General features: G+C 46.3%; 2 protein-coding genes across 4 annotated transcripts in view; both read right to left on the bottom strand.

Moving 5' to 3' along the window:
- Positions 1-11,564, bottom strand: part of cicb (capicua transcriptional repressor b) — a 36,602-nt gene extending 25,038 nt beyond the window's left edge. For both annotated transcript variants that reach the window (XM_030072959.1, XM_030072960.1), the window contains exons 1-2: positions 11,402-11,564; positions 1,324-5,380 (exon numbers count right to left, since the gene is read on the bottom strand). In XM_030072959.1, the coding sequence (XP_029928819.1) occupies positions 1,324-5,248 (3,925 nt within the window). In that variant the 5' untranslated portion in view covers positions 5,249-5,380; positions 11,402-11,564. The remainder of the gene's footprint in view (positions 1-1,323; positions 5,381-11,401) is intronic.
- Positions 11,565-18,886: 7,322 nt separating this feature from the next.
- erfl3 (Ets2 repressor factor like 3) overlaps positions 18,887-26,724 on the bottom strand; it is a 54,576-nt gene continuing 46,738 nt past the window's right edge. For both annotated transcript variants that reach the window (XM_030073001.1, XM_030073002.1), the window contains exons 3-5: positions 25,293-25,408; positions 23,927-25,095; positions 18,887-23,649 (exon numbers count right to left, since the gene is read on the bottom strand). In XM_030073001.1, the coding sequence (XP_029928861.1) occupies positions 22,978-23,649; positions 23,927-25,095; positions 25,293-25,408 (1,957 nt within the window). In that variant the 3' untranslated portion in view covers positions 18,887-22,977. The remainder of the gene's footprint in view (positions 23,650-23,926; positions 25,096-25,292; positions 25,409-26,724) is intronic.

The following is a 26,724-nucleotide window of genomic DNA, read 5'->3' as shown; positions in this document are numbered from 1 at the left end:
AAAGAAAGAAAGAAAGAAAGAAATACAGAGACAGGGAAGAAAATACCATAACATTTAATATCAATAAGATCTTTTGCATTTGACTTTTTAAAAATTTTACACGGATGTGATTTTTTACAATTAAGGCTTTGAAAGATCTTACCCTCCCTTTCCCTCTCTGTGCGTGTGTGTGTGTGTGTGTGTGTGTGCTTCCAAAATAAAAAGAGAAACGGGAAACACTAAACTCAGACACAAGTTGCTTATTGCTCTCATGATTATGATTTTTAGCACTTATGTCACCTATTGCACCTTTAACTGCAGTGATAATAAGAAACAGACTATTTCATCTTTGCCTCGTGTGAGACATAGCTGCTCTATTATTGCATTTTCTCTATGTAGTCTCTGAGAATGTTTTCAATTTCTGAGAATCTTTGCCACCCTAGTGCAAAAAATAACCTGCTAGTAGAAAGCCAGTGACCAGAACTTCCTCAATCACTGCTGAATTTTTGTAACAGGCTATCGAGTCACACAGCTAAGAAAACAAAACTCTCCTTTAAAAAGGTATAACGTACAAGACATTCCTTATGATAATGATGTTAAGCCCTAAAAATATGTACTATGTAAATGTATTACAATTCTAACAACAAATTAGAGGCTGTACAATTTTCCCAGGAAAAAAATATAAACGTATTCAGAGGGCCCCTAACCTTTTATGCTCTGTTTCTGAGGGGTTGTTACCCATTCCTTCCACTAAAGTCTTCATGCTCTAAAAACGTGGTTTTGGTAGAAAGGGAAAATATGAGAATAGCCTCTTATTAATCATCTTTTATTGTGCACAAAGTGGCAATTTAGTGTGATGTTTAAGAATATGTTTTGATTTGATACATCAAAAAACAATGCACTATGTGTGATAAATGCTGTAAAAGAGAGTCCACTTTCTGGGATTTTTGCATTAATTCTTCTTTTCTTTGAAACACACAAACTGCACAATATAATCCCAATTTGCTTGTACTATTCCTGAATAATAGTCTATAAGATGGTGTGACAGATGCTGATTGACAAAAGTCTTTCCAAGATTTTTTGCATAATTGATTTTTCTTTGGAATAACTTCTTAACAGAATTATCATTTTATGGCAGTATTTCTGAAAAACACAGACCATACCATGCAATATGCTTATCCCACATATATCTCCTGTTCTTTGCTGTCCTTGTAATAACCGCAGACTTTTATTAAAAATTGATAACAATGCAACTAATTTGTCAGAAATTTCCATTTTCCTCCATAACCACTGACCTCGCAGACAACCATACACCCACATGCACACATCTGCAGCAACTCTCACCTGTACCAGGGCGTCCCATGATGATATCCTTGCGTGGTGTCGGGTGTAAGCTTTCAGCTGGCAGGATGAGGGGTAGCAGCGCAGTAGGAGAAGGGTGACAGGGAACTGGCTGCTGGACCTCACCCCCAAATCCTGTCCCCCTGTCCCCCTCTCGCTCCCTGGGGCTTGCCGTGCTGTTGGGGGTGGGAGCTGTGATTGTTGTGCTAACCGTTACTGACAGCGTCTGTAGGGGGTTGGCAGGGGTGCCAGCAGCGGGCAGGGAGGGTGGCGTAGGGGACACCAGCACCAGAGTTGGGGCTGGGCTCCGCAGGAGGACGGTGCCGTTGGTTACTGTGGCTGCAGCAGCGTTAATGGGGACGGGAACCTGAAGGCCAGAAATTGGCTGAGGTGTGAGGGGGGCGAGGCTGGGGTCTTTAGAACCGGAGTTATTTGTCCCACCCCCGTTTCCATCTCCCCCTCCTCTCCCCAGGGGACACTCAGTAAACTTTGCCAGTGGGACTTCAGGGTTCCTCACAATGACAGGGGAGTCCCGCAAGGCCTGCTGGGTTACAGGGACCACACGGCGAGGCCCTCCATCGGGAGTGAGAGGAGAGGGGGGAGTTGGAGACACCAGCAGAGGAGGGGGGGAGGTGGCAGTGGAGGAGGGGGGCCTGCTGGAGGAAGGGGTGGTCATTCCTCTGGGACGGGAGAAGGTGGGAGTGTGCGTGCGGGTTAGGGTAAGTGAGGTCGGCGTCTGGGGGGATAGCACCCTGAAAGAGTTGTTGAGGTCCGCCTGCTCCAGCTCTGTTTTGGGTGTATAATCGTGGTGGTGTGAGGGAGGGGGCGGGGGAGGAGGCACGTCTGACTTTCGTTTGCTGGGGCTCATGGGGACTGTAAACGTCAGGTTGGTGTGGAAGGAGGGCTGGATGCTTGAAGTGTGCCTCTCCCTCTCTCCTCCCGCACCTGGAGTTGTTGTCTTGCTGCCCCCTCCCCCTCCCCCACCTCCAGTCCCACTGGGTTGCCTATGCCTCCGGTGTGAGAGGACCGGGGAGGCAGTGATGGGGGAGAAGTTTGCTGGCCGGAAGCCAAACAGTGGGGAGGGTGAGGGAGAGGGGGCAGGGGAGAAGGGCGACTGGTTGGAGATGGGAGAAAATGAGGGGGTGCCAGAACGAGAACTCCCTAACGACACCAGCATAGTGGCGGCCTCACACTCATCAAAGTCAAAGCGTGATGACAGCTCGTGGGGGAGCAGAGAGGGGAGGACCAGGCGGGGTCTGGAGTCTCCTCTGCTGCTGGCCTCACTGCTCTCTCTCGATGTGTCGTCCCAGTCAAACTCACTACTCGCTCTCCCCCGCAGGTCAGAGGGAGTGACTGTCCCTGAGCTACTCCCTCCTCCTCCCCTCTCTCCCCCCGCTGCTTCCATCTCTTTGGTCCGCATGGACAGGTGTCTGGAGCAGTATCCTCGACGCTGAGACTCCTTCATGCAGCCCTCCCTGGAGCACAGCCTTCTCCACTGCTTACCGTTAAATTTCTTACGAATCCCATTCGGGGTGCAAACCACGTCTCCCTTCTTGTACTTCTGCTGAGCCAGAGACAGGGGGGTCCGGGAGCGAGAAGAGGAGGTAGAGGAGGACCCCCCTCCTGAAGTGGGAGTAGGGGTCTGGGTGGGAGTGGTCTTGGATGGAGGTAGGTTTGGGGTGGTAATGTTCATCTCAGGCCCCAGTAAGGCAGGAGAGGGGGATGGCTGGGGGCTAGTTAGTGTAGAGAGGTGTGGAGGTCCCAGGGCCCGCACCACAGAGAGATGAGGGGAGGAAGGAGGGTAGCCAGTGGACTTGGAGAGGATGTGTCTGTGCTGGAGGGCCCCGGAATCAGACTTGGGACCACCAGAGAGGCCCATATTAAACCGAGACACTTCCATGTCTTCCTCTGGAGTGTTGGGCTGTTTCTGTCTCTCTCTTTCCCTCTCTCTGTCTGGACAGTTATCACCGCAGCCATGGACTGCACTGGCCATAACACCAGAAGTCGCAGTGGAGGAGTGGGAAGGTGCATGCACGTTTCCATAGGGATGCCCAGCAACGACCCCTTGGTGGGAAAAGCCATGGCCCAACCTGGCTCCCCCTCCCAGCACCCCCATCCCAATACTTAACTGACACACCTCCCTTTCCACCTCCATCTCCTCCCTCCGCTCTCTCTCTTCCCTTTCCCTCTCCCGCTCTCTTTCCCTGGTCCCGCTTCCATCTAAATGTGGGACCTCCCAGGGAGGGGTGAGCAGTCTCAGGCTTGGTCGGGAAACCCACACAGCCTGGGCCTTAGCTTTCCTCCTCTCCTCCTCCCCCATCCCTCCCCCATCTTCCACATTCTCTCTGTCCTCATTCAGAAGCACCCGGTAAGGGAACGAGACAGCAGGGTGGGGGTCCACCTGAGAGACTACCCCCTCTCTGTACACGGCGGGACCACCCTCATCTCCTCCAAAAGGCACACACACTCGGGTTCCTACAGCCACAGGAGCAGTGCCAGGTGGGGGGGCATCCAAAATGAAGTCTACAGCGCTCTCTACCCCTGCTGACGATGTCATTATAGCTGCACCATGGAAGGGGTACTGAGTGACGCCCTCCTCTCCTTGGAGTTGGACTTCCACAATACCTCCACTCACCCTGCGCACCACCCCTGGTCTGAACAACGGGGACAAGGACCCCAAGTCTCTCTCCTTGCCCACTCCCTCCCCTGTAGCCTGAACCCCACTCTTCACTCTCCACAACTGGCGAGCCAAAACTCTTTGGTTCTTCAGGCCCTTGGCTAAAGCTTCTGCTAGCCCCTCTGATAGACTGACCTCTCTGGGGTGTGAGTTCTGGACAGGACCCGGGCTATGGGAGTTCTTTTGATGCTGGCTTGGTCCTGATGCCTCCACTGCCTCCAAGTCTGCCGAGTGCTCACTGGCTGTATCAGTGGACGAGGAGCGTACTGAGTTAGGGGCTCCATCTGCTTCATTTTCCCCAGCTTGGGACTCTCTGTCCTGGGGAGCTGCTGTCCTAAGAGCCCCGCCCTCAACGGAGACATTGCTAAAACGATTCACCTCTATAGCTTTACTATCCACAATTAGTGTTAATGGCTGATTACCTGAGCTATTATTACTTATACTATTACTGCTATTGCTAATACTATAACCGCTAGTACTACTGTTAGTACTGTTAGCAGTGTTATTAATACTGCTTGTACTGTTAGTGCCAGCACTACTGTTGACGCTACTACTAATGCTCTTACTAATGCTATTACTAATGCTGTTACTACTGCTGAGATTGCTATTAGTCATATTCATGCTATCACTGTTTTGACTGCTATTGTAGTAACTGTTATTTGTGAGAGAAGGGCTGGAGGTAGGGGTGGTAGTTAGGGTGTTTGCACTGCTAGCAAAGTGCTCATAAGTATATTTCTTCTTCGGGACACGAGCCTTGAAGGTGGCTGTCTTCCTGCTGGAGACAGAGCCAGAGCCAGGGCTGGGGCTGTGGTTGGTGGCAGGGGTGGGAGCGCCTGTGGAGAGTGGCGTTGTAGTAGAGGTAGAAGAAGCTATGGTATCACTGGATGGGGTGCTATTTCCATTTGTCCCCACTGTCTTCCTCTCTTCAGTCTTTCCTTCACTCTGCTTTCTGTCCTTCTCTACTGACACCACAGGTTTCCTTAGCTCATTAGACTGCTCCCTTGTATGGGTATTGCTATTTGTGATAGGCTCTTTATGGGAGCTTGCTGCGGTGGGTGGGGTGTGACGGCGAGTGGAGGGAGCATTGGGATTTGGGGGGGTTTGCTGTGGCATTTTGACAAGTGTCTCCCTCCTGACTCTGTCTCTCCTACTATCTTTCTCTGGGGGGGGCTGAGACGTCCCTTTCCTCCGTGCCCCTCTGCCCCTGGTCAATGGGGGAGAACGCCCCCTGTGTTTCTTTAATGGTCTCATCCCTTCTTCTCTATTCACAAAGTGCTGCAGGTTGTGTGGTGCTCCTCTTTTTTCACTTCTAAGGCACTCCTTGTAATATTTTTTCTTTCTCTGGCTCCTTTTCCTGTCCCTCTGTCCTTTCGGTATTGTAGGCTGGAGAGGAAGAGGGAGAAGCAGAAGACAGGTGGTCATTTATTATCTTCATCATCAAAAATTGCTGAGATTAGAAATGATGTCATAATTGGAAGTGTGCTACACAGCACTGGATATCACATTGGCTCAATATATGACACACTCTCTCATTTATCCCCAACCCAATGAGTGTGTGTGTGTGTGTGTGTGTGTGTGTGTGTGTGTGTGTGTGTGTGTGTGTGCATGCACATGTTTGTGAATGTGTATGTTTACTCCAAAATAACTTATCCACCAATTAAAAAAAAAAAAACAAAACTTTTGGCTATTTAGATAAAATTAAAATACCACACATAATTAGTTTAGCTTATTATGAGACTTATTATTTTGATTGATTTTGATTGACTCAAAAAATATTATGTTGTATTTATATAGTTAGTTAAACATGAGTTAGTTAGTAAATTATGTTGATGAGACTTGTGTTGTTGTGAAATACTGATTGATACTAAGCCAGGTAATTCTGGCTAAGTATGTTTGCAAGTGACGCAGAAATAAAGGGTTAGAAAAGACAGAGATAAAAGCAGGATGTAAGAAAAAAAAAGAAAAAAAGACCGAAAAAAGAAGCAAATGTAAATAACCAAGGCTAGTTAGTCTCCAGCACCTAAACCTTTGCCAGTGATGAGCCCTACATGTCCTTCATTTCAAATGCAAGCACTCAAATGTTCTTCCTCTATTCCTCTCTCTCTCTCTCACACACACACACACACACACACACTTAGCCTTATACTACAGGTCGCCTGATCTCCCCACTGTACTCCCTCCAGCTATTTCGACATGCGACAGGGTAGCTTTCTCACATTATGCAGCATAGACTTCATGCTGCACTTTTGCTTGGGATCGAAACAACAACATTGCTTTTATTATGACTCGCATCAGGAGGAAAGGGCTGGCAGTGGCCAGGGTGAGGTCACCCTACAACACAAGTGAGAGAGACAGAAAAAACATGAGAGAGAGACAGATAGAAACAGAGAGGGAGGAGTATGCGGCTGTTTGGCTGTTTGTTCAAATAGGATGTTCTTGTGTAGTCACTGGGAATTTCCACAGTCATTCTAGCACACTCAGGCCCTCTCTCACTCTTTCTCTGCATCTCGGTCTTTTCCTGTCTCCTCTTCTCGCTCTCACGCTGACTCTCACTGGCACACTCAGGCACATGTTTTGGCAAAAAAACATTATTATTGGAATAATATGCCATGGTAAAAAGTGCCCAGAAGTGAGAGAAATTAAAAAGGCTGGCACAGGCTCGGGCACACTCACTGATGCAAGAGTACAGGATAAATACAGTCACACGCACGCACGCACACACACACACACACACACACACACACACACACACACACACACAGGCACTGTCTACCATAATTGAAATGTGGGGTCAACACCTCAGCAACATGCATTTTTGTTTGCATTCCCACAAGTACATGCAGACAACACACAACAACAAACATACACACACACACATGCATACACACTTACACAGAGGAATACGGAAGCACATCCTGTTCTAGACACTGGAAAACTTTCATGCATAAATGGACCATGTGTTTAACTGTTTGTTTGCTGTAACTAAACGTAACATAAACCAGTCACACCCCACTTCCACTTCCTTTTGTACCGCATAGCATCTCTTCCTGTTCTTGTATCACCAATAAACTCACTCACTTAGTCTCACATTGATGCTTCATTTTTAACCTATGCCCTCGCATCCTATTATTATTGTTATTTTTTACATAATTCAGCTCAAATCTCCAAAGGTTGTCACTGAACTATTAAAAAAGAAAAAGAAAAAAATATATGAAATGGAGATCCACACTACTCACACTTCAGCTCTAGGTAGCTCTAGGATTTTTTTCAAAATTTTTTGTCAGTGCTAAATTCTCACAAAAGCTAGCCAAGACAGAAATGTTCTAGCCGCATATGTACGTTGTCCATCACAGACAAAACCGGGGACAAAAGAAAAAAGAAAAATCAGATTGAAGGAATGCACACTCTACAAGGACCGGGCCAAGTACCCATTCATTAGTGTAGACGCCGGGGCCTGGACTGGGAGTGTCTGTGCTGTAGAGTTACTGTAGTGCACTGGTGAGGAGAGGAAGGAGTCAAGGCCACCGGCTGACTGACTGACTGGCTGAATGACTCGCTAGGATCTGATCTCAGCTTAGAAAAATGTGTTTGGTCATGGTTATGGCCTCCCAAAATGCTCTTGGCTTTGGCTGATAAGCAAGCAGAAAGCATATGTGTGTGTGTGTTCGCATTCTGTTAGTAGTCTGAACTTCTCAAGGTACGGGACTGTACATGGGGGTATGTGCACAATGTGCTGATAATACACACTATTGAGAATTAAATACAGTGCTGAGTTTATTCTTATTTTCAGGCCTGTGTGTTCGGTAGATGTCACCAAGCAACCTCTGTGCCCACATCTAAATCAATTAGGATGGAACGCACCAAGAGTTTTGTTTTTACACAGAAACTGATAATGAAAAACATTTAAAGAAATGTACTACAAAAGTAATAATTTCCCCTCCAAGGAAATCAGCAGGGTATTGCAATTTTTGCAAGGCAAACATAAGCTCAATTTAAACCGGCTGATTACTGTGAAAGCTGCAGCACCTGAACTATTCTAGGTAATTAAAATCTAACTTTATTAAATTTTAACAAACAATACACTGTGAATCTCACTGCCCATTAGCTAAAAACCAACGTGTATCAAAATCTCTTCTGTAAGGTGCTGGCATTGTTTACAGCACACAGCTTGTTATTAATAAATTAGCATCTACGATATAAGGGAAACTGCTGTAAAATTGTTATTATCGCATGGATTGAAGTCAAAATTGTCAGAGAGGAACTAAATAATTTAGATAACCCAAAAACTCTAGGACTATCAAGATAACAGCAGGTGAAGGGCAAGATATTTGCTTGACTGGCTGGCAGCAAAATCCAGAATAGATAGATAATTGACGACTATCGTTTCCATGACACTGGACTGGACTCCTCTTTAAACTGCAAAAAGAGGCTGTTTCACACAGTAAACAGACAGTCCCACACCATATAACTCCTGTCCACAGCATAGCAACATCAAACTTCATACACACGAGCACACACACACGCGCATGCACACACGCACACGCACACGCACACGCACACACACACACACACACACACACACACACACACTAAACGCTCTCCCTGGAATTTACAGTGCAGTCATGCATACGCTGTTAAATTCTCCCTTGGCTCTATATACTGTCTCACACTCACACATTCATTGTGCTGTATAAACACTCGTCAGTCCGCATGAATGCACATACACATGTGCGCGCACACACACACACACACACACACACACACACACACAGAAGATCACACTTCAGTGACTACAGGTTTGCTGTAAAAAATAAAAAATAAAAAATGAATGATTACAACATATTTGGGGACATCTTAATTTTGAGATTATCAAGTAATAGACATTTTCAAATACACACACACACTCACACACACAGCACAACAAACATTCTTCGCTGGTGATTTGATAGCAGGTTGGACACGAATGCACACACGCATGCACACACACAAACGCAAACACACAGAGGGGTCATTCATAAGGAAATCTCATCTGAATGTCAATGCTACAGGAAGTAGCAGTCAGTACAGTAGAGAGAGTAAACATGCATGCTCTGGTTACACTTCAATTTATTACAGTGCTATACAACCCTAATAAACCACTAACATAATGCCAATTTATTGAACGACTTGTAGTGAATTTAGCCTATGCCCCACTGCAACATGGCACCGTACGTGTGTGTGTGTGGGGGCGGGGGGGCAGGGGGCCATCTGAGCTGCATACAGTATGTATCATATAGTGCATAAGACCATACGTGAGTGACTTCAGGTTGTGTCTACCTTTTTCGATGCTGCACTTGCACTATATACTATATGTCAGTGTGTGCGAATGTGTGTGCGTGTGTGCGTGCGTGTGGTTACCAGGCACACTGCGGCTCATCCCTCTCCTAAAAGCATTTTATGGGTGTCTGTATGGGCGCAGGGCTGCAGTGAGGGGGACAGGAATGGAGAGAGGAGATCAGCCTGGCTACACGGCCATACGGAGACACAACGGAGGAAGACTGTCTTACAACATTGGTGGCGAAGCCTACGTTGGCCTCTGCACATTCCAGTGTGGCAGGGCGGCTTTGCCCTTAACTGGGTCAACAGGGAACACACTCATACATGAAACAGCAAAAAATTTAAAAAACAACACATGCCTTCTGTTACACACACACTCACACGCACACACTACTGACTTTGGTTCATGCTCTCACAAGTGAGTGGGATGGGATGCACAGGCAACATGACATGACTAAAAGAAACCATTTCGTTAGAGTATTTTTGGTTGCGCAAGAGGGCGAGCTGTGAAGTGTGCATGTGTGTGTGTGTGTGTGTGTGTGAGCGTGTAGGTGTGTGTGAGTGTGTTTACACACTATTGAGAACATTCATAGTGACGTAGTATGAATACCGGCAGCTGTTTTCTGGCTGACATATCTGCCTGTACATATTATCAATAAAAGAAAAATACTGAAGCCTGGGATTTGTGCATTCTGGACCATATTGATCAGGAGGCTGCAGCATAGATCAGAGGTGACTGTTCCTGTTTGGGACCAAATGGCAGAACTGCCAATTCCACATCAATGGCCAACTACTCTACAAGCTGTGCGAAGGTGCCCTAGACCACTGGGGCTTGATCTTCTGCATGCACAAGTGCAAGAATGAAGAAATGATAAATGCATGAATATCACAATGTGCATCTGCAGGGGAGATGGGGTCACTTGCCCTAAAAGTCCAAAGTGAATGTCAAAAAAAACAGCAGCATTTACTGCTGTCACTGAAAATATGCCCCGGCACAAATGTGACAAACTGTTAAAACTGCTCGCTCAGGGATATCAAAGGTGCATCGACACTGATTGCAGTTTTGCAATGCAGAAAAGTGGAGTGTCGACGACGGAAAAGCCGAGAAAACAGCCAATGCATTCCCGGTCTTTTTTTTTTTTTTTTTTTTGCCCGTATGCCTCTTTGCGCTGATCATTGCTAGTACTACGAGACGCGCTACACAATGTCAAAGGAGTATTATGACTTGAGGCAGTCCGTCGGTCTGCTCTGCGTATGGTGCTCGGTAGCAAACACAAACAACCGGTATCGAGTGACGTTTTATTATCCCAACTAGACAGGCCTAATTCTTCTTCATGCAGCGATGTTTGGCAAGCAAATATCCACTACCGTACCGATAGTAGATCATGCAACAACTCCAAATAAGCTTCCCCGTGCGAGTGGGGTTAGTAAAACCTGACTAGATTATAAAAAGTTAAATAAAGAAGCCACCTTTGCATTTTAGTGGCTCGCTCTAGTAAGCAGCTCAGTAACGTTAGTAGTAGTGGTGGTTGTAGTAGTCGTAGTACGCAACGCTGGTAGACTAGTACCAAGATAATGACAACGTACCAGACCACAAGGAAACGGGACGTTATGTACTGATGTAGTGTTTCATTGTGCTGAGTGTATTTTAAAGCACGCTAAAATATCCCAACACGGCGTGGTTATTAGTAAACATTTGTCTTGTGTGGAAAGGGACACTATGCTGCAAATAGGTCGATGATTTTACTACGCTAGCATTATCCTACGCAAACTGAGGTCGAGGAAAAAGTCCTATAATGTTGACCAATCGTGTTTTAGTGTTAACCAAGAAAAGCTAAAGTGTCTGTTGCACGTGTAGTAAAACATTTGACAAAGTTTTAGGCTGTACACCCCCCCACACCTCCTCCCTTTCTCTCGGCTCTTCTTTGGCTCGCAAAGCGGTGTCACTCCATTTCTCTGGACGCTGTCGGGACCAACCGCCCGACCGTTGGTGGTTGATTGTATCTGATGTTAACTCGCTGCTCCTGGGAACAAAAAAATTCAAGTCGGTTGAGCTTCACCACCTCACTAACTTAAGTTTCAACTCACCCAAACAAAACGTTTCACTCCGCCAGAGAAAGATTTATGGTCCTATTTTTTGCGGATGAGGAGGCTCGAACAACTCCGGACAACATCCTCTGGCTGTCGGCGACGACTGTGCGGTCCAGACTCACACTTTACTTTTCCTCCGCAAAACATGTCTTTTCCCCACAGAAACTCAAACAAGGATAAAAAACTATCAGTCTCTTTTCCACTACAGTCACAAAATGGTGAATGAACCACTAACAGCTGGGCGAGCTGACCAATCAGAGGCCGGAGACAGGTACAGTAGCCAATCGGCGTTGACGCTGCGAGCCGGAGGGCGTGTCGAGCTGTCAAAGAGCAGTTGACTGACGGGACGGTTGAGCCAATGGCTGCAGGACGCTGGGTCAAACCGGTGCCCTGTCCCAAACTTTACAGTATCCAATAAGGGCTTTGGGAACCATAGGAACAGTATGTGGGCGGGTCAAGGGGAGGGGGCAAGTCAGTGACAGCCAATAGAAAGGCACAAATGCCCCCTCCCTCTTCTGAAAAGGAGTATGTTTACCATAATTGACAGCGCAAGTGCCATCCTTGGGCAGACGGTGATAATGCATCATTCCTTCATGTCAAGATGCAACTTAGTGCGACAGGACTGAACACTGAACCCCCCCACAATTATATTATTTTGCTCTTTTGTTCTCTAACAGCCTGGAGATTACAAAATGATCACCTTTTTTTTTTTTTTTTTTTTTTTTTTTTTTTAAACTTTGGGAGGCCACCATGAGTAAAAGCATGATGAGACACAGAGTGCACAGGACAGCAAACAAACTGCATGCTTGAAAAAGTTTTTTTTTTTCCTCCCCCAAGTACTAAGCTCATGTTTGGTGCAGCCCAGATAGTCGATCCCCCTTGCAAACCGCTCTCTCTCTCCCCCTTTCTTTCCTCTCAGCAACAGACCCTCACTTCGTGGCTCTCGACCAATCACGGCGCCGTATTCCGCTTGCTCTGACGTGGGTAATTACTCCGCCCCGCCCATTCAATAGAAACTGATCGGGCCGGACTCGGCTGACGTCACTTCATCGACAGGCGATTGGGCAGGTGCGAGGTGTCCTCCAGCCAATGGCCGCACACGGCGATGATGTCATCACGAGTGTTGCCACCAGCTGGACCAAGGGGGCGTGGTCTGGCGTAAACTCGGCTAACCCCGTGTTTGTACTGCAAGTAGTAGGAGACAAGCGGTGTGCCATGCACCGCGTGTGGCAGGGTAACAGGGAGACTACTACGGCATGCACGGATGTGGGTGTTTGTGACTGGGTGCCCGGGTGCGTGAGATGGCACGAGCATGACAAGTGCACCCTGCATCTGATAAGTGTCCCGTGTGGGCCTTGTCCCGTGCCCTTTGACCCTGACACAGAGGAAGAGCTGCACGCACTGGCCTGCCAAGGGTAGTGCCATAATAGTAAATATTACATAATCCCCTGCTCTGTTTGTAGTAGACAGCCAGGCTCATGCTGAGACTGACAACCGTGTGCAGGACCCTGCAGCAGCGCCCCCTGTCGGCCTCGTCTGATTGATGGCATGCATGTTTATTTCTCTCGGAGGCATGTGATGATGAGAGGGGAGGAAATGTTAATACCCAAAGACACAAAAGTGCTGATTGGTTGAAAAGAGGCACTGTGTTTAAAACGACTCTCTCTCAATCTCTCTCTCTCTCTCTCTCTCTCTCTCTCTCTCTCTCTCTCTCTCATTGTGTGTGTGTGTGTGGTGTGTGTGTGGTGTGTGTGTGTGTGTGTGTGTGTGTGTGTGTGTGTGTGTGTGTGTGTGTGTGTGTGTGTGTGTGTGTGTGCAAGGATGAGAGAAAGACAGAGCGCAAAGGTTTACTTCAACTCAAATGTTGAAGTAGGGAGACATCTAGCGGTGATTGTTCAGCACTGCCAATAAAAGTTAGATTTCTGAAAGTTGACATGCTGCCGGACACAAAGCGTCCCAAGTCAGTGGATACCTTTAAAAATGATTTTTGTGTCAGCATGCCTTTTGTCAGTTTTCAATATTTTAATCTTTACTGTTTAGTGTGTTTGTGTGTGTGTGAGGGCCAGCAAGGACTTTTATTATATGCAATTACAAGCGCTAGTCACATATGTAGTCAAATTAAACAAATCAGAATCAGAATCACTTTATCTGTACGCAGGAATTTGTCTTGAAAATTTTAAGTTGAAAATTTAAAAAGTTAAGAAGTTAGACACAATACTTACATATAACTTAAGGCTGAGAAAAGTATGCTACATTATGGCACATAATGTTTAGTTATTTGTATATCGTTTGGTTTGTTATTTGTATATATACAATCCACAGTAATAAAGTATTACATTGGCACAGTTCTGGCAGTACATATGGGTCCATAGTAGGGGGGTTTCCCATACATCCCATATCTATCTATCTATCTATCTATCTATATCGATTGATATAGATAGATCTCGATAGATAGATATCGATATCTAGATAGATAGATAGATAGATATTAAGTTTCATGTTATCTTTTCTCATTAGATAACATTAAATTACAGCAGAAGGGATATATAATATATTATATACCAGTCCCCCTCCCGTTCCCTTGTTAGCAAGTCTCCTTCTCTCCTTCCCCTGCTCTCCATGGGATCCTCACCTCTGACCTTCACCCCTCACCCTCCTCACAGTGCGCGAGTCACCGGGCTGTCAATCTCACACCAGAGACCCGCCCCCCCGCTGGGCTCTGCTGCCACACTGGCCTCAGGTACAGACACCAGCTGAAGAAGGGAAGTCGATGGAAGCAGCGGAGGAAGATATTATCAGGACAGAGAGTGGGGGGGCATAAACTGTTCATGACAAAGACACATCATTCTAAAACAACTGAGAGCATTCAGGGTTGGTATTTGTCTTTGAATGTCTTTGAATGTTTTTGAACATTAATTATCAATGTCATACTGATCAAACAAATGAAAACAGCCATGGCACCACAGACAAACGGGATTTGGTCTTCAGTGAAAAATCTACATGATGTAACTACACAAATATTATGCACTGAACAACTGTATGACTACAATCAGAGAACACTGCATGGAAACTGGTGGTGCTTGTTGAACCTTTTTCCCTGTGATCGCACACACACACACACACACACACACACACACACACAACAAACACTTTGCAATAAAAAAAAAAAAAATTAACACTCAGCATAGCCTTCACTTTCTTTCCCCAGTCCACACCCCACCCTTGTTAGTAAACGTACTCCACTGTGTCAGCTTAGGGTCGCTTTACAGCAGACACTCACAGTAGCATAACCTCTGACCTCTGACCCCTGACCCTAAACTCTCACCGACACCCAGTCAGACCCTGCACCATCCTGTGTGGAAGCTCTGCCTGCATGCGGAGGAACACGGGCGTAAGGAAGGCGCACCGAGGCAGGCCTTTGCTTTTTAAAAGAAGAGAGGGCATGCTTGGATCAGCTCATGGCAACAAAGGTGGCTCTAAGAGTTCAGCCCAGCCTCAGTTTGGGGAAACTTCCATGAAGTCATGCAGCCTGTCTCATCTGAAAAGCCACTCTTTTACAACGCCAGGAGCAAGGGAGTCTTGTTACCATGGGAATGGAGTCATCCCACTGAGCCTCGGGTGTCAAACATTTATCAAAGACAAGGTGGCTCGTTTCGCTGCTCATGGCTCATCCTTTTATTTAAGGACTTTTTTAAAACCCTTTGAAACCCGAGCAAATTGGCTTGATTTCTTTCAAAAAAAAAAAAAAAAAATGGCAATGGGTAACTTAGCAAGAAACAACCCCAAAATCTGAAAATTGACAAAAGCAAGAGAGAGAGAGAGAGAGAGCAAGAGTGAGAGAGAGAATTCAAAATTATTGTAACATTTACGAAAAAAAAAAAACTAGGGAAAATGTTCATATTTAAAATTATATTATGAGAAAACCTTTTTTTTTCCTTTTTGTAATCTTAACTTGATTATTATTGGTCAGTTTATTTCAGGTTATTTTATTTTATTTTATTTTATTCTATTTTATTTTATCTTTGCTACTTTGTGGGTCATTTTCTTGTAACCTTTTACTTATTTCTTGCTATTTTTTTGGCTCATTCTTGTTAAGTTGCTCATTGCCCTTTTCCTCATGTTTTTGAAATCAAATGATGCTGCTCAGGTTTAACGAGAGGGCTGACACTCAGGTTTTGTAGTTTCACTTTGAATTGGTGTAATAATGAATTTCCATCTTTTTGGCCAACCCTGCAACCCGAGTTATTTACTCTTTCCAGTTGGAGTGTGAGACTTTTAGGTTTTCTGTCTTCTTTTCAATATTCTGTGGTACCAAGGGTCAACTCTAATTCTATGAACGTGTTCTTGTATAAAGAGCAAAGAGTCTTTCAGCAGATTTGCGCTGTTACTTATTCACAACCAACTAGCCTCTTTACCTTGGACTTGTATGGAAAGAAAGCATTCACATAGAAGGGCTCATTGTATATTGAGTGTCAGCAGAGGCCAAGCCTTCTCCTCTAAGCATTATGTTAGGCTACCTTTACAGTGGGAGTTAGTCTTCATACACATTATGCACCCATGTCCCCACACACAAACACACAGTCACTCTTGCTCTCCAAGTTGCATGCAGACACGAGGGTACACAAGTTTGTCTGCACATTCATGCATGCAAATACACATACACCTACACACCCATGCACACACACACACACACACACACACACAGTGCAAGGTTAAGTGTTTAGGGGAGATGAGTGTTCAAGTCAGCACAAAGGTGTTAAACCTAGAGGTGAAACCTGTGAGTGTGAGTGAGTGAATGCCGGTGTGTTTTTGTGAATATCACCACCAAAGTCATTAAGATTGTCGAATCGTTATCAATGCAAATACCTTCCTTGATGAGCTCACGCTGCAGCCTGGGCTGCTGTGTTGATGTGAGTCTGTAGCAGTGATTTGGTGCAGCTGTGTGCCGTGGATGAGAGAAAACCAGACGGACACAGAGAGCGAGTAGCAGCATCACTGAAGCCTGACAGCGGCTGTTTAGGGGCCCATCGTCCATACGAGCCTCAGGGTGAAGAACAGTAGGCCCTGTGTGCTCCCTGCATTCTTTGTCGCAGTAACCGTACACCACTCAGCTGTTCCTGAGGGTCCGTGTCATGTCACGGAGGAGCCAACAGGCCTCCGTTCACATGAGGAGCCCACAGACACACACATTCCAGTGTTTATGAGAGATGAGACGCAGAAACAAGCATGGCTTCGGCCACAATTTGGGTTAACACACTGTTTTAGGATTAAGATTTGTTTACTGTTTCCTTTGTGCTTGTGGGTTGAAACAAGAGCAGGTTGGTGAAAACAACAGCTTATTGTACAGCCATTAAGCTGTGATTGGCTTAAACGTCTTCAATTCCATCAGTGGGTTTGTCATTGCTGTGTAGCAAAACTTTGTTCAAACCCGCAGGACATTATTTTGAATTCTAGATACCAAATATGACCTGCTGAATGACAGGTAAATGTGTCATCTAGATATTTCCTGTTTGATGTGATTGAGCGTAGATAAAACAATTCTATCTTGGGTTTGAATATTTCACTCTATAGAAGTGTGATGCAGCTGCAACCAGCATAGAATATGTGACATTATCATACAACATGGAAAAAAAATGTTTTATTTTGTTTTTGTTTGTTTGTTTGTTTGTTTTTCCCAATTTTGAAGCCATTTTAGGGGATGTTTATATGAAATTCAGAGATAAAGGGGTTTAAAACCATTTTGTGAACAAAAACAAACAACATAACAAATACAAACAAAGAGGAAATGGTATTTCCAGATAACATCACTCACATAAGGGCCAATATAATAAAATGACATCCGGGACAACCACTTAGAAAATGTGCAACTTTTGGTTTCATTAATGTGCTGTATGGTATTGTAACAGCAGGGGGAGACCTCCAATATAAAATGACTAGCCTACATACAACAAAGTAAAGAGTGTATGCTTTCATAGTGTATGAAATAAACATACAAATTGTGAATGGTGGAATAAGTCTAGTGTCTCTTCAGCCAGCGACATCTCACTTCTGAGAACTGAGACTGTCAACTTTCAGTGTTTAGGAGGTTAATTCAGTTGAAAAGCAAAACTGTCCAGAAAGAAGCAGAAAGAGGAAACAGAGATACAGGAGAATTTCCGACAAACCACATAAATATGCGCGCACTCGCGTCAGTGCTTGCGCCTCTTTGGTGTGCCAAGCTGCCGTCACTGTCAAAACGCCTCACTCTTGTCTGCGGCGGGTCCCGAAGTTTTTCTCTGTATGGCGGAGGAAGTGGCGACGTGCCGCCGTATGTCACTGTGCATTAACTCTCACAGAGTACTCCTCTGTGCTTGTGCAACTACAATGACTTTTTGCTGTGCACTGTGCATAATGCATAGTTTGTGGTTAAGTGTGGCGCGTAGAGCCGTCTGTGCGCAGATTTCTGCGAAAGCAAGCGCTCGGAGGAAGCGAGGGAAGAGGGATGTGGTGCAGGTGAGAGAGCACAGCGGTTCCTGTGGTTCCTCTGTCTTCTCTGCAGTGAATGGAGCACCTGGAGGGCTGTGTGTCAACAGCTAGGGGCACACACACACACATACACACACACAGCTGTGCCGGCACTGACCCTCACCAAGGTTAGAACAGTTAGAAGTAGGTTACATGAGACACACACACACACACACAGATTCAAAACAAGGGGCTCAAAACCCCAAAGGCAGCCTCTGACGTCACACTAAAAGGTAAATGGGTGAGTCTTATATGAGCATTATGTGCACGAGTGGGCAGCAACACCACAGACAAAGTGCTTTTCCTCATCATGCACTGCATACAACCTCAAAGGCCTGTGCATCACTGCTGCTGAGTGTGTGTGTGTGTGTGTGTGTGTGTGGCTTCGCTCTTCCATCTTTTCACCCATCACTGATCATGAGGGCAGGAAACAAGGCGGACTCTTGTTCTAAGTATGTGCCCAATGCCTCTGTCTGGTTTGAAGTTTGACCACTGTCCACACCGCAGGTCTGACCCAAACTCGTTATTTGTTTTTCTTGTGCCAGTGATATGATTATGTCACCAAAGCCTCTTCCAGTTCTGAGGTAATGTAAAAAGGCAGTAATAAAATCAACTGATTTACTGGTCTCAAATGGATGCCTTATCGTTTATCAGCGCTGTGGCTGATATTTATAAGCCAAAGAGAAAAGAGGAGTATCATTTTAAAGAGCTAAAATGAGGCACAGTATTTTCTAGGGCACCAAACATCCAAGGGTAATTTTGTCTTAATTGGTAATGCAATCTTGAAGGAACCACACCCGGTAAGAAATGGCCTCATGTGACCATTAGCTGGTAGTGTGAGAGAGAAAGGATCGGAGGTTAATCTCTTTGTTTACCAATAGTCAGGTAATAAAAATCCACTGTCTGACTATGCGTCATTAATAAACATGGATATCATCAAACAGCGGGCAGACATAAACAAACAATGTGACGCATATATTGGGTTTTAACCAGTTTTAATTAACCCTGATTACAGCTTAATTACAAGTTTGAAAAAAATATATAAACACGAAAGAATTAAAGTGGAGAAATTCAATGTTACATCATGGTATTAACTCTCATCTCTCCATCTGAGTGTTATGTAACTGCTTGGGGAGATGGGGAGAAAGGAGAGAGAGCGAGAAAGAGGGAGAAATATAGACCTTTACACAGTAAAACAATACACATCTTTTTTTTCCTTTTAAAATGATACAATCTCCAAAAATGAAAAAAATATACAAGAGCAAAAGAGAGAAAGAGAGTGAGAGAGAGAGAAAAGTAACATTATAAAATAAAAATTACAATACATGACAAAAAGATAAAATCATTCCCCTCTGCCCCTAAATAAAATCCTCCGCCCCTGCCCTTCCCTCTCAGTCCCCAATGTTATTTTTCTGTCAGCATATCAACTGCTCTCAGAATTAATATTACACATTTTAGTTATATTACATTTGTAAAGACTACTAGAAAGACTGGGAGAAGGGATCTGGTGGGGGTCCAAGAAAAAAAAAAAAAGCCTGGGGGGAGGGGGTCCCCACATCATCCAAAGTGAAATCACAATGTAAAAGCAATAGCTAACAGAGCCATGGAATAATAATGCCAGGGGAGAGGTAAATAATCCAATGAGAACAATAACAACAACAATAACAATAATAATCAACAGCAATATTGACATCAGTGAAATAAAATGACAAAAACTTTATTCTTAATAAGTCTGATAGAGAAAATGTAATCGTTGTGCTATTTGTTTACCATGCTTTGACTGTAGAGGCCTGAAACTGGATGAGAGCGAGTCTGCGATACATGACAGACTCTCGCCATTCTCACCCTGTGCTATCATGATTGAGTCAGATCACGCCACAGTTAGCAGGACGTTAGACAACAGGGTGAGGAAAAAAATGAAACAGCAAACAAGAGAGAGAGAGAAAGAGAGAGAGAGAAAGAGAGAGAGAGACAGAGAGAGAGAGAGAGAGAGAGAGAGAGAGAGAGAGAGAATGCAGAGCAGGCAGACTGATGCCTAATCTTTTGCTTAGATATGAAAAGTAGTAGTAAGGCAGCTGTCAGTTCAAATACAGACACAGGACTTGTTAGAGGGCGAAGGGAGTGTGAGTGAGTGTGTATGTGTGTGTGTGTGTGTGTGTGTGTGTGTGTGTGCATGTGCGTGTTGTGACATGCTCCAATCCAGACCACAGGGGTCTGATGAGGAAATTCGATCAGCTCAACTACACAGACAGCCTGGAGGCCATCTATCCCACAGTTCCCTGCTATAGATCTGTCTCATCACTGGCCTGCAAGTGAAGGGCTCAGGGCAGACGGCTGGTCCGCACGACAGAACCAGCCAATCAGAAGCCTGTTTCACCTGACTGCAGAGATGGCAGAGAGGGGCAGGTGTATTGTGTGTTGAGGATTCTTGTTCTTTTTATGTATATATACATATCTATATCTATCTATCTATAGATAGATATAGATATGTGCATGCGTCTGTGTGTGTGTGTGTGTGTGTGTGTGTGTGTGTGTGTGTGTGTGTGTGCATAGCTTGATTAGAGGGTATTTCAGGTCAGGCCTCACATGCCATACTTGCAGCTTTTCCAGGCTATCTTACAGTAATGATTAACCCCTTATCCACCTCCCCCCTAGCTGGCTGGGAGTCCAGTCCAGAGCTGCAGCAAACAGTGGAGCATTAAACTTACTGGCCAAAAGAGAAAGCACAGGATTTCGCCCTCTAAAATCTAAAAACCCATGAGCTGTCCTGGGCTAAACTCCGAGCTCATCCACACCACAGGGCCTGGAGAGGTGGCCTGAGGCCAGGCAAACTCCGGCCAGGAGCCAGGGAATACCCCACTGTGCTAGACTGTACAGACAGGAGAGACCAGAGTGCTGTGAGCTAAAAGGGGCAAGCTACTGCAAATGAAGTGAACAGCATAGAAAACGATGTGGGTTATTATCCGTCTGCAGTCCTTTTCTTGCTGGTATTATTTCTCTGTTAGATTGTTCTGAGCTATTGTTTTTCTGGCTTCTTTACCTGTGAAACAAAAGTACGACAAAGCCAAGACCCCCAACCCCCTCTTCATAACCCCTTTGCCCCCCACCCTCCATCCCCCATTTCACAGAGAGAGACAAGAAGCAAAGTCGCAAATTTATATATCGCTTCTTACCGCTCAAAATAATCCACTTACAAAAAATCCTGAATCAATCATATCATTAAAATGCTATGGTTCATTAAAATCTCACTTTTTTCATAATTTCATATAGAATATATAAAGATATAGTCTGTATGTGTGTGTATTAGAGCTCAGTTTGCACTTTTGTACATGCTATAAAAACAAGGCAAAGAGAGGCAGTGTATGTGAGGTCTAAGGTGTCCCTGCTCTCACTGGCTCTCAGACTCTTGCAGTATAACTACAGGCCGGCAGTCTCAAATCCCACAATGCTCTGCTCCACTCTCTGATGGTGACGCCGCCACTACAGGGAGAGCTGAAGGTCCAGAGAGGGAGGGAGCAAGTTAAGGAGCTAAAGGCAGTGCCGTGCATGTGTGTTGTTGTTGTTTTTTTTGTTTTTGTTTTTATTTATTTATTTTTTTGGTGTGTGTTTTGTGTGTATGAACATTTGCTGGTTTAGTTAACACTATCAAGACTACGATTGTTAAAGGAGCTCAAGCTGGTGAACTAGGCCTCTACACTGCTGGGACTTTGAGGGAACCAGCGGTCAGTATGCAAGCTATGTTAGGTTGGAAAGCTAGATCAACAGGCTAACAGTAACTGGACCCCCCTGCCTTTTGCCTCTCAGCAGCTCTCTATCTACAGACACCTGAACAACTTCTGAACTCTTCTCCATCTCTTCCCTTTTCCTCTCCTCCTTAGTTAATTTCTTGCTTCTTCCTGGAGGTGAAATCATTTTGGTAGGGTTGTGATCTTTCCGCAGGTGGTCCATAAGAAAGAAGGAGGAGGACAGGAGAAAGCGACAGAAAGAAGGGTACACAAAAGTCAAAAAAAAAAAAAGCTCTGAGAGAACAGTGTGCCAGAGTGAAAAAAATGTGTGTATGCGAATGTATGTGTTTGCTGTCTTTGAGTAGCAGTGAGCAATGGTTAGTGTCCATGAGCAAAGCTTCAAATGAGAGTCTCCAAGCTCCTTTCACCATTGGCTGGCTTTTTTTGTGCACATGTCTGTGTGTGTGTGTGTGTGTGTGTGTCCAATAAACATACAGCGATAGGCTTCCCTGAGTGGAGTAGGCCAGTTTTACGAGAAGTTCCATCAGTCAGACATCACCCAACAGCCCCACCCCTTCAGTCTTTGTGACACACTTTCCTTTTATCACCATTTTTTCCATTATCCGCCCAACTTTCCAAGGACTTTGTGAGTGAAAGAAGGGTTTTATCATAGCAGTTCAACCCACTCCCCTCCTCCTCCTCACTCCCACTTCGTCTTTGCTCTCCTCCATGTCACTCCAGGGCTGTGGGGTTTAGGTACAGGCACTTTTCGAAGCCCTGTCATTTCTACAGAAAAACTAGGATACAGGAGAGTGTGCACCCCATCATCCTGGGTTTGCTGCTGGGCTGTAAGGGAGTGGCGAGTCCCCTGAGGACAGTGATAACTGACTGGTGACCCTACAGGTGGGGGCCTGAAGGCAGGAGACGTGCTACTGGGGCAGGACTCGCATCTGGAGTTGTACTGGCCGGGTGGGAGATGAACTTGGAGCCAAGTTCCAAGAGTGGGCATTCCTTCCTTTGATTCCAACCTCATTTCAGTCACTAAGCCTTGGATGTCTGGGTCCCAAGTGACCCCTTCCTCCCGCAGAATGTGTCTCAGAGGAGCCCTGATCCAGATGGAGGATATGAGGGAGGGAGGGGGAGGTCTGGCAGAACCAGAATTGGGCTGTGCTTGAGGTGTTGGTTCGTACGCATGTTGGGCTGTGCTCCCAGTTAACTGGAGGTTTCAGGAATTTCGCCAAGTTTGTCAGTGTGAGAGAGGGATTGCAGAGGATCCATTTATATTTTCCTGTACGACCTCTTGGATGACCTACTGGAGAATTAGTGTTTGGGCTGTGTGTCTCATCAGCAGTCCTTGTTCTCCAGAGAAAGCTGTGCAGTGGCACGATGCAGCTCAGCGCTCACCCTCTGGTGCGAGGCCAAAGGTGTGGCTAAAGAGCCCTCGTACCCTGACGGTGGTGGACTGTCCCCCTCTCCACTGCCTGTCCCGTTCTCCTCAATTTCCATCCTTCCGTTCCTCTGCCTCTCTCGTTCTCTCTCCTCCTCTCCTCGTACTTTCTTGTCATCTGACTCCTCCTGTGAGGCCTCCATGCGCTGGTCTTCGCTCCAGCGCCTCTTGAAGCGCAGCTTGAGGGGGATGCACTTTGTCTGTGGAGCTCCTGCCAAGCCTGTCTGAGGTGGGGGGGTGTTGCCGTCCCCTGGCTCGCAGGGCTCGCTCTTGAGGGTGGGTGGACCGCGGTGCGCATTGGAGTGTGTGTGCTGGGTGGTGAAAAAGGGCATCAGGCCGGGCGGGGGTGGAGCCGGGGCTTTGAAGACGTCCTCATCCAGGTCCTCATCAGGATGTGGGTGATGTGGCGGCGTGGCCTTGCCGTTAGCGAGGTGGTGGTGATGGACAGGCGCTCTCGAGTGGCGGGGGGAGAAGAGGTCAAACTCCTCATCTCGCTCATCAGGATCCTCATCGCTGATGTCAGTTACCTCCACCTCTTCCTCTGACTCGATATCAGAGATGGGCTCCACCTGGACAGACAAACATAGGGGAACAGAGAGGGGGAGGGAGAGGTAGAAAAAAAAAACATTTGTATTTGGTTGTGAGCATTCCTGACAATCCCACAGAGACAGAGAGACAGACATGCAGTGTTGTTGAAGGTTAAACACAGCCTTTAAAAAACTGCAGTAAATGCCAAAGAGGTCTTTGCAGTGATTTATTCCATCTTCATAACGCCTGTTAACTTTACTTCATGGGATTATAACACACTTAGGCAAAATGGGAGATATTTGGGCCTGTGTGCCTCACCTTGATCTTGGGCAGTCCAGCGCTGTTGAGTGACTGCGTTGAGGAGGAGCTGGAGATCAGGCCTGAGCCACTGGCTGAGCTCAGGTCGCTGCCAAAGGACAGTGAGGAGCCCAGGCCAGAGGTAGAGGACAGGGACCCTGATCCCGAACCTGAGGACAGAGAGCTCTGCCGGGGGTTGCTCTGGCCCTGCCCTTCCCTCTGCTTCCGGCCCAGCGGTGGGGGCTGCAACTTGAACTTGAAGGGAGACATGTGCGGAGGCTCCTCACCCAGGTGGAGTGGGTGGTGGATAGGGTGGGAATGGCTGTGAGGGTGGGGGTGGGCAGAATGTGGAGGATGGGGGTGGTGGTGGGCGGAGTGAGCCAGAGACGGGTGGTGGTGCCGCTCTCCTCCCCTCTCACTTCCCCCCGCTGCAGCTGCTCTCTCCCCCCTCTCAGCTGCCCCTCTCTCTCCGGACAGACTGGCCTTGTCTGCGGCAGGCCGGTGAGGCTGCGGGATGACGATGTTGGGATAGTGGAGGAACGCTCTGGGACTGAGGTGGTAGTTGTACACTGACTGGGTGTGGGCCTGCAGGTAGCGCTTCATGTCCTCTGGGTTGAAGGAGAAGTGGGAGCCGAGCATGGGGGACAGGGTGGGGGAGGGGGTATAGGGGAGGTGAGATGAGGGGGTCATGGACAGAGCTGGGGACAAAGGAGGAGCGAGGAGGCCAGCTCCTCCCGGCCCTGGGAGAGGGGACACGGGGAAGGGGGACAGGGGCTCTGGGTGGACTCTGTGTCCCGTGGGGCCACGGGATGCTGGGTGCCCAGTGGGATTGCCTGGCCCTCCGTACATACGAAACAGAGATTCATGAGACAGACGGGGATGGATGATGCTTCGGTAGCCTCCTCCTCCTCCACCAGGCCCTCCTCCTCCTCCGCTGACACCCCTCTCTCCCCCTCTTTCCTCTCCCGCTCCCCCGTTGCCTTCCTCAATCTCAGAGTTGACTGAAGTGCCGTCACTGCAGTCGCTGACCGAGCCACGCGCCATTCGCCGGGCCACAGCGCTGAACATGCCTCCAGGGCTGCGCAGGTCCTCGTTGGGGGAGAGCACTTCAGAGGGCGTCGAGGGAGGGAAGCGGAAGTGGGTACCTGCGCCGGTGGGGACAGGAGGGGCGCTCTGAGGTACACCACTAGCTGGAAATGACAAGGCAAGGGGGAAGAGAGAGGGAAGGGAGGGAGGAAGAGAGGAGAAAAGCATGAGAAAAAAGGGAGGGAGAATGATGAGAGATAATATATAGTGTCTTTCTGTGTAATCCTATGTAATCTAGCTATCCTATTGTAGGATTAGGCGATGTCTGTGACATACACAGAGAGGCACACACATGGCTTACCAGCAGAGCCCATGTCGATGAAGGGGTAGTTGACCAAAACCAGCTTATTGAAGTTGAATTTGTAGGTGAACCTCTTGCCTTTGGTCTTATGTAAAATCCTCTTGTTGTAGTAGTACCTACAAAGGAACGTAAAACAGACATAGTAAAAAAAAAAAGAAAAGAAAAGAAAAGTAAGTTTAAAAATCTATAGAACACAACTCTTTACTCAAAAGCAAAATGCATGCAGGTACAAAGACAAGTGAACACACACATTAGGGTGGTGTAAATAATAGCGTATAATCATACGTCATCATCATTTTGGTTTTCATAATTAGAAAATGGCATATAATTGGTCTACAGGAAACAGTGACTATAGTTTAAAATATTTGTGGCAGTGAAGAGAAGAAAATATTTTTTTCCATAAATTACTGAGACTGACACATGTTCACATACATGCACTTTAATAAGCATGTGTCTTTCATGGAAGTCCCTGTTCTAATGAAATATATTACAGGTTGTTGTATGACAATAACACAAAGAATACCCAGAAATAGGAGAGGGAAGTCGGAAGACAGCAAGAAAGGGGGCAGTGAAAGAGAGGAAACAGAGAGATGGGAGGTGGTGGATGGACCGAGTCCTACTGCAGTAGAATAAATGTTGCATGGAGGGATAAACAAACAATAAAGAGATCAGAGGTCAACCTACGTAGCGTGAGCACTGCAACCAAGCTTTCGGCTATTTTAAGCCTGCATGGAATATAAGGGTACTTGTGTGTGTATGTGTGAAAGGTGTTTGTGACTTGTGTATGACTTTGAATGCTTGCTTGTGCAATGTCCACACATTTGAGATGTGTATTCTATCTTTTCTAATCCATGGCTGACTAAAAAGACAGGAGGTTAAAGAAGGGGGTTTTAAGGCCAGATTTTATCAGATACACACAAATGTGCAAGGGCACACACATCGCAGCACATTCTGTCATTCATTCTGCTAGATGGACCCATCTCTTTATATAACACCAAGGCAAAGCCACCAATAATTCACCCTATCTTTATCTGTTTATGTAATGGCCATTCTCTCTCTTTTTCTCTCTTTCTCTCTCCCATGACTACTGCCTACAGTATAAGGCTCCATTTATATTAACCTTTGTCCTGCTACAGCTTTTTATGTAACATCTTTCCGCTTTCTTCCACAGCTTCAAGTCCCTTTTATGTAACCTGACCACCGACCCTCACACAATCAGAGACACACAGAGAGAGTGAGGGAGGGAGACAAAGACAGAAAGCAAGAAGTGTGTCTTTCAGGGACAGACACGATTTAACCAGTTCGTATTTTGCTTATGTCCCGCCTGCCAACATGTGTGCTGGCACAGAGAGGGGGCCTTGGGTCCGAAGGTAAAGCTGAGAGTGAGTCAGAGCCCACTGACTATCATTACGCTGAATGGTAGTTATCCAGA

This window comes from Myripristis murdjan, chromosome 16 (genome assembly GCF_902150065.1).
Source record: "Myripristis murdjan chromosome 16, fMyrMur1.1, whole genome shotgun sequence".
NCBI lineage: Eukaryota > Metazoa > Chordata > Actinopteri > Holocentriformes > Holocentridae > Myripristis > Myripristis murdjan.
Note: the sequence above shows the minus strand (reverse complement) of the source record. Positions and strands in the feature narration are given on the sequence as shown.